We start from the raw sequence: 14555 nt of genomic DNA on the forward strand, positions 1-14555 counted from the left end.
AAGCAGAGCGCAGCGCTGGAGGACAGACAGCTGTAGGTAAGTATCTAGTGTTTGTTTTTTTTTACTTTTAGCATGGTAACCAGGGTAAACATCGGGTTACTAAGCGCGGCCCTGCGCTTAGTTACCCGATGTTTACCTTGGTTACCGGCATCGTTGGTCGCTGGAGAGTGGTCTGTGTGACAGCTCTCCAGCGACCAAACAGCGACGCTGCAGCGATCCGGATCGTTGTCGGTATCGCTGCAGCGTCGCTTAATGTGAAGGGGCCTTTAGTGTTCGGAGATTTTAGTTTTTGTCACCTCAGCTGAATAATTTACGGCTACTAGCCAGTCTGAGTTCATGTGGCGGTTGCCTGGTTGCTAGGGAATTCCCACATGTGTTCAGCCTGTCTATCAGCTGTAAATTATTCAGCTGAGGTGACAAAAACTAAATCTCCAAACACTTACAAATGCTCGGAGATCATCCAAGCGTGCTCGGGAAAACCCGAGCAACGAGTATACTCGCTCATCACTACATCCTTCCATTTACATTCACTAAACACGCTGGCCTTCCCTTTGACCAATAGCTGTGGGCGACCTGCACCACATTATCAATGTCTCTTACTCACAGCCGTACACAGTCCTTGATATCCTCCTGTTTGCCGTCCTTACACACGCCAGGCCTCCTTCGGGCATAGGACAGTCTACCTCCGGGCACAAGACAGTCCACCTCTGAGACCAGTTACCGTGGATGGCAGCACCGCTGTGTACGCTGCAGATGCCAGGCCTATTGGCTCTGCTCCAGTGTCCTGTGTCTTTTCACACAGACAAAGCTCTGCAGAACCTCTGCTCTGCACTCTCACCTATGCCAAAACGGACACTGGCCCTGACACACCCAAACCCTTTACTGCAGGGCTTTTAACAAAGAAACCTGAGGCTTTTAGTCTTGTGGAAAACCTGGGCCTGGAATGAAACGGACTGCACGACTAGCATCCTGCAGTCTGTTTCACAACACAACATCCCAGAGCAGGTTTCCCCTACATCCGCTTTGGACACTAGCATGTCCATGACTAACACTTACTTTTAATATTTCACCGCTACACCCATTACTGCCATGCACTCTATGGCCTCACTACGCCTCCGTGCTCATCCTGGGGAGAACAAACAGCGACCCCTACATGTGACACCAGTCACTGCTTCCCCATTGCTATCACAGCTACACCTGCGACTGCAATGCCCCCTCATGGCCTCACTACGCCCCCGTGCACATCCTGTGGAGAATAAACAGCGACCCCTACCTGTGACACCAGTCACTGCTTCACCATTGCAATCACAGCTACACCTGCGACTGCAATGCCCCCTCATGTCCTCACTACGCCTCCGTGCTCATCCTGGGGAGAACAAACTGCGACCCATACCTGTGACAACAGTCACTGCCTCACATCGCTCATAACCTCTGCTAGTGACTGGCTGCAGTGGTCACAAGATGTTGAGAAACATCACTGCTGCAGCCATATCTATAAAGAATGGAGGTGGCAGTGGGCGAGTACAGGAAACCAAATGGAGTAAAAAAAAAAATGGGAAAAACTCTTATAATTTATTCTCCAGTGAAATAAAAGATTTATTTTGTTGGTTTGATAATTTTTCCTCTGCTTCATCTGGAGGAACATGTGCCAGTAATTAGTATAATTTACTTCCATTTGTTTGCGGTTGGTTTCAGGAAATCAGAATGTTCCGTATTGTGTCTTGTCTGTGAATCTGTTCCTTGTGATCTTCGAAGTCTGGTCAGCGCTTCAGTTTTGAATCCATGCGGCCGCGGGGACTCAAACATGTCACTCGATCACCCGCGATATTTGGTGCATACCCGAGCACCCTAGGCACACTCGCACTCCTCACTAACAGGTAGGTCTCCCATGTGGAATGATCTGAGGGTAGGTGGCTGGGCAGGCTAGTGAGGTTCCTGCCTGTAGACTCCGGGCGTTTGGTCAAGCTTTTTCCTCTGAAATGCCGTGACCACTCAGTAAACCATACCTGGCAGCAGTCGCACAGCCAGGCTCTGCCGATAGTCTACAGCGCTGTATATGAGGGCTTACAGGTGCTGGCCCTACTTTATATGGGAAAAACCTGGTGACTGGGCCCTTTAAAGGGGTTATGCAACATGTAGACATTATGTAAGCCTGGCCGCCGCTATTGTAAACTACCAAAATCATCTGTACTTGACTAAAATGCCCCCCCAGCGATCTACTGCCCACTCTCCAGCAGCGCTTCCGGTTTTTGTTTATTTACAAAGCGGCATGCGACCGCTGCATCCAGTCAGTGGCTGCAGTGGTCACTTGACGTACTGTACTTCTGGCATCATGGCCATTTTGAACATAGGGCACCAATCAGAGATCTGGAAGGAGCGGCACCAGAGCGGAGGGAACTAAGTATGACTTATGCCACATTTACTATGATTAAGGAAATTTGGTGTGCACTTGGTCAAGGTCCTGGTGGAACAGGGGTATTGTCACGATTGGACTGGCGGGTAAACTGGGACCAGGGGCACCTTTCCTGGCCCTATCACCCGGGGAAGAGAGGCGCTACCGTGTACAACAGTACACCAACCCGACAAACGGGAACAAAGACAAGGGTAAAAAGAAAACTCCACTCACACAAAATATGCTCTCACAAATAACAAAGGTATCCACCAGGGTGTGAAGGACGGGGAAGGTAAATAAAGTAGGTAAGGATGAGGAATTTTCCAAGCATACAAACCATACAACTGTCACACAATAAATTCCTCCAGCTCTCCAAAAACCAGCTCCTCACTACTCCAGGTCTATCAAGCAAGTGCTATCTCAGACAAAGATCTGACCAGAAGGCCTAGCTTTTATAGGAGAAAGGAGTGGCTAACCAAGCACAGCTGAAAGCAGGAATTTCCACATGGCCTATTAACCCCTGTCCTGCTGAAAGAAAACAAAACACCTTTAATACACAGGAGAAGTGCTTCTTCTCAGTGAAGAAGCAGAAGCCGTCAGACGCCGTTGTCTTCTGGTGCTGCTCTGTCGCGGTAACTCCGTGACAGGTATACCCCAGAATCGTAAGCGCACTCACTAAGGTAGGCGGTAGGCCCGGGAGCTCCTCTTTTCTACTGCAACTAAAAGAGACTATTGTGACAAAGACCCAGAAAGGGTTGAAACGTCTGAGTCTGTCCCTCACGTCCCAGCACCATTGATGATTAATACATGTCAGTGTCACGATTCACACCGTGACTGTCAACAGTACGTCAAGATCGGGGTGACCTTTGGCCAGCCCACGGCTATCACTTGTGCAGGGGGCTTATCTTAGTTATCCCTCCACTGCTCCAATGTGATGAAAACACAAACAAGGCTATTGACCTCTCAACTTACCGCAGGGATTTATGTATATCCCGCTTTACAGTTCTGCTTGAAAACTTGCAGCTCTCTGGCGCCCCCTTTACCCTCAGGTCAGATTAGGTACTGCACCTAGGGTAATTAGTCGCCAGAAAGGCTGCCTGCTATGTACTGTACTTGCTATTGGGCATGCTGCAGCAAGGGCGATATAACTACTCCCACTCAGGCAGGGACAATAATTATCAACGCCGCCGTCGCTACAACGACTCCCAAAAGTGCAGGACAAGGTATGCCGCCACCAGCTTCGATTAACTGGTCCGAAGCTAACCCAAAACAGTAGCGTAATTCCCTTCAGAAGACTTGGGGTACGTTTTAGAGCAGGAAAACGAAGCTAGTATTTTAAATATTTTACTCCATTAAGATCAGGCAGTGTTTAGAAAAAGGTATATAAAGATGTTACAATACGAGACAAAGTATGTATGTACAAAGCATTTAGAAAATAACATGGATTAAAGAAGAAAGATAAAACTCACATGTGCTCAGATCATTGCAGGCAAAACCATGCTGGTAGGCGGAGCCAAATATCCCAGTGCATCAGGTGGTCTGGATAGGAACAGCTCCTCAGGCAAGACTGAATGCTGGGTGAAGTGCAGAAACTTAGAAACTGCAGCCTTGTGACATCACTAAAGGGGTTGAGTTACCATCGCCCTCCCCTCTCCTCAGCTGTACAGTTTTTTCCAACAATACTTATAACTCTCATATCTTCGCTCGAGAATCTGGCAGAGTCATAACACACACGTCATCTATCTTGTATTAAAATTAGCTCTCTATTGGTACCAAATTCGTGCTAGTTGTTCCACACAGTTCCGGAGAAATCTGCACTTTGTACTTGTTGTGTTTAGCTGCTCGCGCCTTGAGAAAGGCATCTGCCGAAACGCGCGTCGGGGGGGACGGGGGTGGTATGTCCTTCTATCCCAGGCTATAATTCAACACGGTATGTATATGTTTATTTCAGCGGTTCTCGTACCTTACACTTGTTGGGACTTAGTGCCCCTGATTACAGACGTAGGAACTGTTTTGATGTTCATTCATGCATACTCCATATTGTGATACATACTATGCGGGGTTATTTATCTATATATGATATGGGTGTTGTGACATAGGGCTGCCTTCCCCCGTCCCATGTTTCGTGCTGTGGATGTGCACGGTGATCGTTTTTTCGCTGTTGTTTAGCACCTTATTTCTATCTTTATTATGCTTTTATTCAATAAAATTTATATTTTGTATATTGGACTTTTTGACTGTGGTTTCTCTAGTGTGTCTTTCATATATTATGCAGTTGTGTCCTATTTGGTTCTCATTTAGTCCCATTACACCGTATATGTCAGTATTTTGATGGTGATTATGTGGGGGACTGTGTTGTATCCCACTATACTAGTTGCGCTTACAGTGTTGGACAGATCTACCGATGGAAGTTAGCAATATATACTTATTATTTTTCTAGCCCAAATCGGTGGCCCAATATCTTACTATAATAGAACAAAGGACCTCATGTCTTGAGAGGGATATTAGACCAGTTTCATCTGGAGGGAGATTTGTGCAGCCACAAGCGCAATAAAAATTCCTGGCAAGGAGGAAGGGCAGAGCATAGAGGAATAGCTTCACACACAGCAGAAGCATAGAGAGAAGAGGGGGGGGGGGGGTCGGAGCCCACAGTTGTGTGCTAGCAGGGAATATGAAAAATCCTGCTCCATTTATACATTATCTTGACAGTCAGCTTTGCACTTAATAAAATGACTTGCAATGTTCATGTTCGAGAGTGTGCGGGGAATCTACTCTGCTTACATTTACTATTTGGCATGGGGCTTGCTGCAAGGATTAAAATACGCACATGTGTACAAGGCTTTAGTAAATGGTATATGTCACTAGGTTTGTCCTACTTAATCTGAGATCTGCATGATGTAGGGGCAGAGACCCTGATTCCAGTGATGTATAGCTTGCTGCAGTTTGGATAGAATCACAATTTTCTCAGTGTCAGTTCTCTGAATGATGAGCCCTGTATAGCGTTGTCCACATTACTGATTTGTAGCTGTCTGTGCATAGGCAGAAAGCTACCAAATGGTGGTGGAGTTATACACAGCTCATGAATACGGAGGACTACATGGCAGCAGGTTTAATATTCACATAATGATAATCTCCTGCTGATAATACTGATTTTATCAAAACTACAGCAAACAGCCCAGTACGTGACACATCATTGGAATCCGGGTATCTGCCCCTACATTATGCTAATCTGAGATTAGGTGGCAAAAACCTGGTGACAGATGTTTGAGTGTAAAATGAGAAGATTCTTGTTTTGTGTGCTCGTTCTGAAATCTTTGTAATCACATTTTTCTTATGGTCTGATATTTTTCAGAATGCCTACAAAAAGAAGAAGAGTGCAAGATACGGGTGATCCAGAGATTAGTGAGAAGAAGGTATCTGGAGATCAGAGGGAAAATGATTCCGTCTCAAGCCCATACTTCCAGAGCATGAAGAAGCGCCTGGTATCTGACTTCTACAACAAGCCCTGCACCCACCTGGCTAAGTCTTCCCTGGGGCAGGTAATATTGGCGCTATAATAATAATCCTGGGGCATTTGTGTAGCCTTCTTCTCTTCGGTAATAAAGGTCCTGTCACTTGCGAAATATTCTCTTGTTTGTTTCTTCCATGGAAACTAGATACAGCTCTACAGAAAGCAGAGACCCAATACTGACAGTGTTATATGATAACATTTTGGGGACCTTTCCCCCAATTCATCCCTGATCTCAATGGTTGGGGGGTATCGGGTAAAGCTATTGAAATCATGGGATATTTTTACCAAAACACCACGGATCCCTGTGTTCTGTCTACTTATTATTGTGGGCTTGAGTTCTCCACGTGATCGCGGGCCATGTTTCCTCCACTTCTAGGTGGTCAGATTTCTACATTGATCCTTCTGTTTTTCTCATTTTCGTGACTGTAAAATATTAACTGCAAACAGAATGGTGATTGTGTGGTTTCCCCTCAGATTTTGGTTCGCAGGCTCCCCGATGGGACAGAACTTCGTGGGAGGATCGTAGAAACAGAATCTTATTTAGGAGGGGAGGATGAAGCGTCACATTCGAGGGGAGGAAAGAGGACAGAAAGAAATGTAGCGATGTACATGAAGCCTGGGACCATATACGTCTACCAGATTTACGGCATGTATTTCTGTATGAATATTTCCAGCCAGGGTGAGTAAAGGCCTTTTAGCTTTTTACAGACAAGAAAACTTAAATGGACACATGAGTTGAAGGTTATTTTTACTTCTTCATAAAGTTTATTATTCAACATTTAGCAAAAAAAATAGAGATCATTCAGTTTGAAAAGGTGCAATGTACTGTCAGTATGGTATCCATAGTATAGGTGATAAATGTGTGATCGCTGGGGCCCCCTGTAAGCACCAAATGGAAAATCATGGGGCGCTGTAAAAACAAAACCACCGTCAGGTATATCAACAAAAATGTCATCCACAACTGCCAGGAAAATTGTTCGGGATGCAAAGAAAAACCCACAAATAACATCAGCTGAAATACATGACTCTCTGAAAACTAGCGGTGAGGCTGTTTCAAGATGCACAATAAGGAGGCACTTGAAGAAAAATGGGCTGCATGGACAAGTCGCCAGAAGGAAGCCATTACTGCGCCAATGCCACAAAGTATCTCTCCTACAATACGCAAAACAGCAAAGAGACAAGCCTCAAAACTTCTGGAACAAGGTAATTTGGAGTGATGAGACCAAAATTGAACTTTTTGGCCAAAACCATAAACGTTACATTTGGATAAAGGTCAACAAGGGCTATGATGAAAGGAACACCATTCCTACTGTAAAGCACTGAGTTGGATCGGTGATGTTTTGAGGACGTGTGTGCTATAAAGCCACAGGAAACTTGGTCAATGTTGAAGGAAAGATGAATGCAGCACGTTATCAGCAAACAGTGGAGGCAAATTTTCAATTATCAGCCCGGAAACTGCACATGGGATGTACTTGGACGTTCCAACATGACAACGATCCAAAACACAAAGCAAAGTCGACCTGTCATTGGCTGCAGCTGAACAAAGTGAAAGATCTGGAATGGTCATCTCAGTCTCCTGTGTTATGAACTGGTGATTCAGAACCACAATGGACCTAGTGGTTAAGAGCACACAAAGTGACCTGATAGTTACTATAACATAGGACGAGCTCTGAGACGTGGGAACTCTGCTGACCGCAATCCCTAATCCTATCAAACCACACTAAAGGTAGCCGTGGAGCGCTCCTGACCAGACCTAGGCGCCTCGGGCACAGCCTGAGAAACTAGCTAGCCCTGAGATAGAAAAATAAGCCTACCTTGCCTCAGAGAAATTCCCCAAAGGAAAAGGCAGCCCCCACATATAATGACTGTGAGTAAAGATGAAAATACAAACATAGAGATGAAATAGATTTTAGCAAAGTGAGGCCCGACTTACTGAATAGACCGAGGATAGGAAAGATAGCTTTGCGGTCAGCACAAAAACCTACAAAAAACCACGCAGAGGGGGCAAAAAGACCCTCCGCACCGACTAACGGTACGGAGGTGCTCCCTCTGCGTCTCAGAGCTTCCAGCAAGCAAGAAAAACCAATATAGCAAGCTGGACAGAAAATATAGCAAAACAAAACTAACACAAGCAAAACTTAGCTTATGCAGGGCAGACAGGCCACAAGAACGATCCAGGAGAGAGCAAGACCAATACTGGAACATTGCTTGGAGGCCAGGAACAAAGAACTAGGTGGAGTTAAATAGAGCAGCACCTAACGACTTCACCACATCACCTGAAGAAGGAAACTCAGAAGCCGCAGCCCCACTCACATCCACCAGAGGAAGCTCATAGACAGAACCAGCCGAAGTACCACTCATGACCACAGGAGGGAGCTTGACCACAGAATTCACAACAGTACCCCCCCCCCTTGAGGAGGGGTCACCGAACCCTCACCAGAGCCCCCAGGCCGACCAGGATGAGCCAAATGAAAGGCATGAACCAGATCGGCAGCATGAACATCAGAGGCAAAGACCCAGGAATTATCTTCCTGACCATAACCCTTCCACTTAACCAGGTACTGGAGTTTCCGTCTCGAAATACGAGAATCCAAAATCTTCTCCACTATATACTCCAACTCCCCCTCAACCAAAACCGGGGCAGGAGGATCAACGGATGGAACCACAGGTGCCACGTATCTCCGCAACAATGACCTATGGAATACGTTATGGATGGAAAAAGAAGCTGGAAGGGTCAAACGAAAAGACACAGGATTAAGATCCTCAGAAATCCTATATGGACCAATGAAACGAGGCTTAAACTTAGGAGAGGAAACTTTCATAGGAATATAACGAGATGACAACCAAACCAAATCCCCAACACGAAGTCGGGGACCCACACAGCGCCTGCGGTTAGCGAAACGTTGAGCCTTCTCCTGGGACAATGTCAAATTGTCCACTACATGAGTCCAAATCTGCTGCAACCTATCCACCACAGTATCCACACCAGGACAGTCTGAAGACTCAACCTGCCCTGAAGAGAAACGAGGATGGAAACCAGAATTGCAGAAAAACAGCGAAACCAAAGTAGCCGAGCTGGCCCGATTATTAAGGGCGAACTCAGCCAAAGGCAAGAAGGACACCCAATCATCCTGATCAGCAGAAACAAAACATCTCAGATATGTTTCCAAGGTCTGATTGGTTCGTTCAGTCTGACCATTTGTCTGAGGATGGAAAGCCGAGGAAAAAGACAAATCAATGCCCATCCTAGCACAAAAGGCTCGCCAAAACCTCAAAACAAACTGGGAACCTCTGTCAGAAACGATGTTCTCCGGAATGCCATGTAAACGAACCACATGCTGGAAGAACAATGGCACCAAATCAGAGGAGGAAGGCAATTTAGACAAGGGTACCAAATGGACCATCTTAGAAAAGCGATCACAAACCACCCAAATGACCGACGTTTTTTGAGAGACGGGGAGATCCGAAATAAAATCCATAGAGATATGTGTCCAGGGCCTCTTCGGGACTGGCAAGGGCAAAAGCAACCCACTGGCACGAGAACAGCAGGGCTTAGCCCGAGCACAAATCCCACAGGACTGCACAAACGAACGCACATCCCGCGACAGAGACGGACACCAAAAGGATCTAGCCACCAAATCTCTGGTACCAAAGATTCCAGGATGACCAGCCAACACCGAACAATGAACCTCAGAGATAACTCTACTCGTCCATTTATCAGGGACAAACAGTTTCTCCGCTGGGCAACGGTCAGGTCTATTAGCCTGAAATTTTTGCAGCACCCGCCGCAAATCAGGGGAGATGGCAGACAAAATTACCCCCTCTTTCAGAATACCCGCCGGCTCAGGCAAACCCGGAGAGTCGGGCACAAAACTCCTAGACAGGGCATCCGCCTTCACATTTTTAGAGCCCGGAAGGTACGAAACCACAAAGTCAAAACGGGAGAAAAACAGCGACCAACGAGCCTGTCTAGGATTCAACCGTTTGGCAGACTCGAGATAAGTCAAGTTCTTGTGATCAGTCAAGACCACCACGCGATGCTTAGCTCCTTCAAGCCAATGACGCCACTCCTCGAATGCCCACTTCATGGCCAGCAACTCTCGATTGCCAACATCATAATTACGCTCAGCAGGCGAAAACTTCCTGGAAAAGAAGGCGCATGGTTTCATCACCGAGCCATCAGAACTTCTCTGCGACAAAACAGCCCCTGCTCCAATCTCAGAAGCATCAACCTCGACCTGGAACGGGAGCGAAACATCTGGTTGGCACAACACAGGGGCAGAAGAAAAACGACGCTTCAACTCTTGAAAAGCTTCCACAGCAGCAGAAGACCAATTGACCACATCAGCACCCTTCTTAGTTAAATCAGTCAACGGTTTAGCAATACTAGAAAAAATATTGATGAAGCGACGATAAAAATTAGCAAAGCCCAGGAACTTTTGCAGACTCTTCAGAGATGTCGGCTGAGTCCAATCATAAATGGCCTGAACTTTAACAGGGTCCATCTCGATAGTAGAAGGGGAAAAAATGAAACCCAAAAATGAAACCTTCTGAACACCAAAGAGACACTTTGACCCCTTCACAAACAAAGAATTCGCACGCAGGACCTGGAACACCATTCTGACCTGCTTCACGTGAGACTCCCAATCATCCGGGAAGACCAAAATATCATCTAAGTATACAATCAGGAATTTATCCAGGTACTCTCGGAAGATGTCATGCATAAAGGACTGAAACACTGATGGAGCATTAGAAAGCCCGAATGGCATAAACAGGTACTCAAAATGGCCCTCGGGCGTATTAAATGCTGTTTTCCATTCATCGCCCTGTTTAATACGCACAAGATTATACGCACCACGAAGATCTATCTTGGTGAAGCAACTAGCCCCCTTAATCCGAGCAAACAAATCAGACAGCAGCGGCAAGGGGTACTGAAATTTGACTGTGATTTTATTTAGAAGGCGGTAATCAATACAAGGTCTCAGCGAACCATCCTTCTTGGCCACAAAAAAGAACCCTGCTCCCAATGGCGACGATGACGGGCGAATATGACCCTTCTCCAAGGATTCCTTTACGTAACTCCGCATAGCAGCGTGCTCAGGCACAGACAAATTAAACAGTCGACCTTTGGGAAACTTACTACCAGGAATCAAATCGATAGCACAATCACAATCCCTATGCGGAGGTAGGGCACTGGACTTGGGCTCATCAAATACATCCCGGTAATCCGACAAGAATTCTGGGACCTCAGAAGGGGTGGATGATGAAATAGACAGAAATGGAACATCACCATGTACCCCCTGACAACCCCAGCTGGACACAGACATTGATTTCCAATCCAATACTGGGTTATGGACTTGTAGCCATGGCAACCCCAACACGACCACATCATGCAGATTATGTAACACCAAAAAGCGAATATCCTCCTGATGCGCAGGAGCCATGCACATGGTCAGCTGGGTCCAGTACTGAGGCTTATTCTTGGCCAAAGGCGTAGCATCAATTCCTCTCAATGGAATAGGATACTGCAAGGGCTCCAAGAAAAACCCACAGCGCCTAGCATACTCCAAGTCCATCAAATTCAGGGCAGCGCCTGAATCCACAAATGCCATGACAGAATAGGATGACAAAGAGCAGATCAAAGTAACGGACAAAAGAAATTTCGACTGTACCGTACCAATGGTGGCAGACCTAGCGAACCGCTTAGTGCGGTTAGGACAATCGGAGATAGCATGAGTGGAATCACCACAGTAGAAACACAGCCCATTCTGACGTCTGTGTTCTTGCCGTTCAGCTCTGGTCAAAGTCCTATCACACTGCATAGGCTCAGGTCCATGTTCAGATAATACCGCCAAATGGTGCACAGATTTACGCTCACGCAAGCGTCGACCGATCTGAATGGCCAAAGACATAGGCTCATTCAGACCAGCAGGCATAGGAAATCCCACCGTGACATCCTTAAGGGCTTCAGAGAGACCCTTTCTGAAAATTGCTGCCAACGCACATTCATTCCATTGAGTGAGCACAGACCACTTCCTAAACTTCTGACAATATATCTCTACCTCATCCTGACCCTGACACAGAGCCAGCAAATTTTTCTCTGCCTGATCCACTGAATTAGGTTCATCATACAGCAATCCGAGCGCCAGAAAAAACGCATCAATATTACATAATGCAGGATCTCCTGGCGCAAGGGAAAATGCCCAGTCTTGAGGGTCGCCACGTAATAAAGAAATAATGATCTTAACTTGTTGAACTGGGTCACCAGAGGAGCGAGGTTTCAAAGCCAGAAACAGTTTACAATTATTCTTAAAACTCAGAAACTTAGCTCTATCTCCAGAAAACAAATCAGGAATAGGAATTCTTGGTTCTAACATAGAATTCTGAACCACAAAGTCTTGAATATTTTGTACTCTTGCAGTGAGATGATCCACTCAAGAAGACAGAGCTTTAATGTCCATCACTACACCTGTGTCCTGAACCACCCAAATGTCTAGGGGAAAAGAAAGACAAAACACAGTACAGAGAAAAAAAAATGGTCTCAGAACTTCTCTTTTCCTTCTATTGAGAAGCATTAGTACTTTTGGCCTCCAGTACTGTTATGAACTGGTGATTCAGAGCCACAATGGACCTAGTGGTTAAGAGCACACAAAGTGACCTGATAGTTACTATAACATAGGACGAGCTCTGAGACGTGGGAACTCTGCTGACCGCAATCCCTAATCCTATCAAACCACACTAAAGGTAGCCGTGGAGCGCTCCTGACCAGACCTAGGCGCCTCGGGCACAGCCTGAGAAACTAGCTAGCCCTGAGATAGAAAAATAAGCCTACCTTGCCTCAGAGAAATTCCCCAAAGGAAAAGGCAGCCCCCACATATAATGACTGTGAGTAAAGATGAAAATACAAACATAGAGATGAAATAGATTTTAGCAAAGTGAGGCCCGACTTACTGAATAGACCGAGGATAGGAAAGATAGCTTTGCGGTCAGCACAAAAACCTACAAAAAACCACGCAGAGGGGGCAAAAAGACCCTCCGCACCGACTAACGGTACGGAGGTGCTCCCTCTGCGTCTCAGAGCTTCCAGCAAGCAAGAAAAACCAATATAGCAAGCTGGACAGAAAATATAGCAAAACAAAAGTAACACAAGCAAAACTTAGCTTATGCAGGGCAGACAGGCCACAAGAACGATCCAGGAGAGAGCAAGACCAATACTGGAACATTGCTTGGAGGCCAGGAACAAAGAACTAGGTGGAGTTAAATAGAGCAGCACCTAACGACTTCACCACATCACCTGAGGAAGGAAACTCAGAAGCCGCAGCCCCACTCACATCCACCAGAGGAAGCTCATAGACAGAACCAGCCGAAGTACCACTCATGACCACAGGAGGGAGCTTGACCACAGAATTCACAACACTCCTGACCTCAGTATCATTGAGCCACTTTGGGGAGATATCAAGCGCGCAGCTCATGCTAGACAGCCCAGAAATGTACAGGAACTGGAGGCTTTTTGACAAGAAGGGTGGGCAGCTTTACCATCTGAGAAAATAAAGAACCTCATCCACAACTACCACAAAAGACTTTTCTGTCAGAGGGGCAATACACGGTATTAAGAAATGGGGTATGTGAAATTTTGATCAGAGTCGTTTGGATGTTTTGTGTGGTCATTATGATTTAAAAAGAGAAAACACAGTAGTTTGACAATAAATGGCTTCACCCAACCACTAACCATGAGTGGAGAAAAAGTTTTGGTGTTATCATTCATATTCTCTGAAAAAAGGCCAAGAAAGCAAAAATTCTGCCGGGGTACGTGCATTATAGCTATACTGAAAGGTTCTGACACCATGTTGTGAGCATGGTCTTAGAAGCTGGTGACCCGGGGGTCGTCATGTCGAACCTGGGTCACCATGGCAACGATTTGGCCCCCGCGATGACGTCACAGGGGCGTCAATCTGCCTGCCTCCTGAATGTTGCGATCGCGCGTTCACAGCATTTAGGGGGTTTAACAGCCTGGGGCGGCGCTCACAACTCTCCTGGATGTTAGTGCAGATGCTCGGCCACTGGCTGAGCTGCTACACGATTGGGCAGGAAGTACTGATATTTCAACATCTGTGTGATCCCAGCAATCTGAGAGCGGGAACCGACAGCACCTCTTTCCGTGCCTCTCAGCTGTCTATGACAGCTGTCGACACTCAACTGTCACAGCATGTTTACACGCACTGACAGTTCAAAGTCATGATGGACATAGCACGTCATGGTGTGGGAACTCATGACGTGCAATGTCCGTCATTAGACGTTAAAGGGTTACCTGCATCGGCAAGGGGGTGTGTCATTTCACATACCCATCATCTCGCCTGTGATGTGATCGTGGGGCACTGATGGGTTGCCATGATGGTCAAGGGTCTGCTAATGATTCTCCTGCTTGTCATGATGATCCTCCTGTGAAAACCAGTGTTTAGCTGATGTTCTTAAGAGATCTTCATTTTCTGTATACATAGCAGTGCATGTATAGCACAAATGATCAGATGATGGTAGCTTCAAGTCCCCTAAGGGGACTAACAGATACAGTAAAAAATGAAGAAAAAGTGTCTTTAAAAATATATATAAAACAAAAACAAGTTCAAATCACTCCCTTTTGCCCCATTAAAAATC

At 46.2% G+C, this 14555-nt stretch overlaps 1 protein-coding gene across 2 annotated transcripts in view; it reads left to right on the top strand.

Annotated features, from left to right (window-relative positions):
• Positions 1-14555, top strand: part of MPG (N-methylpurine DNA glycosylase) — a 43116-nt gene that overhangs the window by 20438 nt on the left and 8123 nt on the right. The window contains exons 2-4 of one of the 2 annotated variants that reach the window (XM_069733938.1): positions 1696-1877; positions 5745-5931; positions 6378-6582. In XM_069733938.1, coding sequence (XP_069590039.1) covers positions 1783-1877; positions 5745-5931; positions 6378-6582 — 487 coding nt within the window. In that variant the 5' untranslated portion in view covers positions 1696-1782. The remainder of the gene's footprint in view (positions 1-1695; positions 1878-5744; positions 5932-6377; positions 6583-14555) is intronic. The other variant, XM_069733939.1, reaches the window with a different exon arrangement.

This window comes from Ranitomeya imitator, chromosome 7 (genome assembly GCF_032444005.1).
Source record: "Ranitomeya imitator isolate aRanImi1 chromosome 7, aRanImi1.pri, whole genome shotgun sequence".
NCBI lineage: Eukaryota > Metazoa > Chordata > Amphibia > Anura > Dendrobatidae > Ranitomeya > Ranitomeya imitator.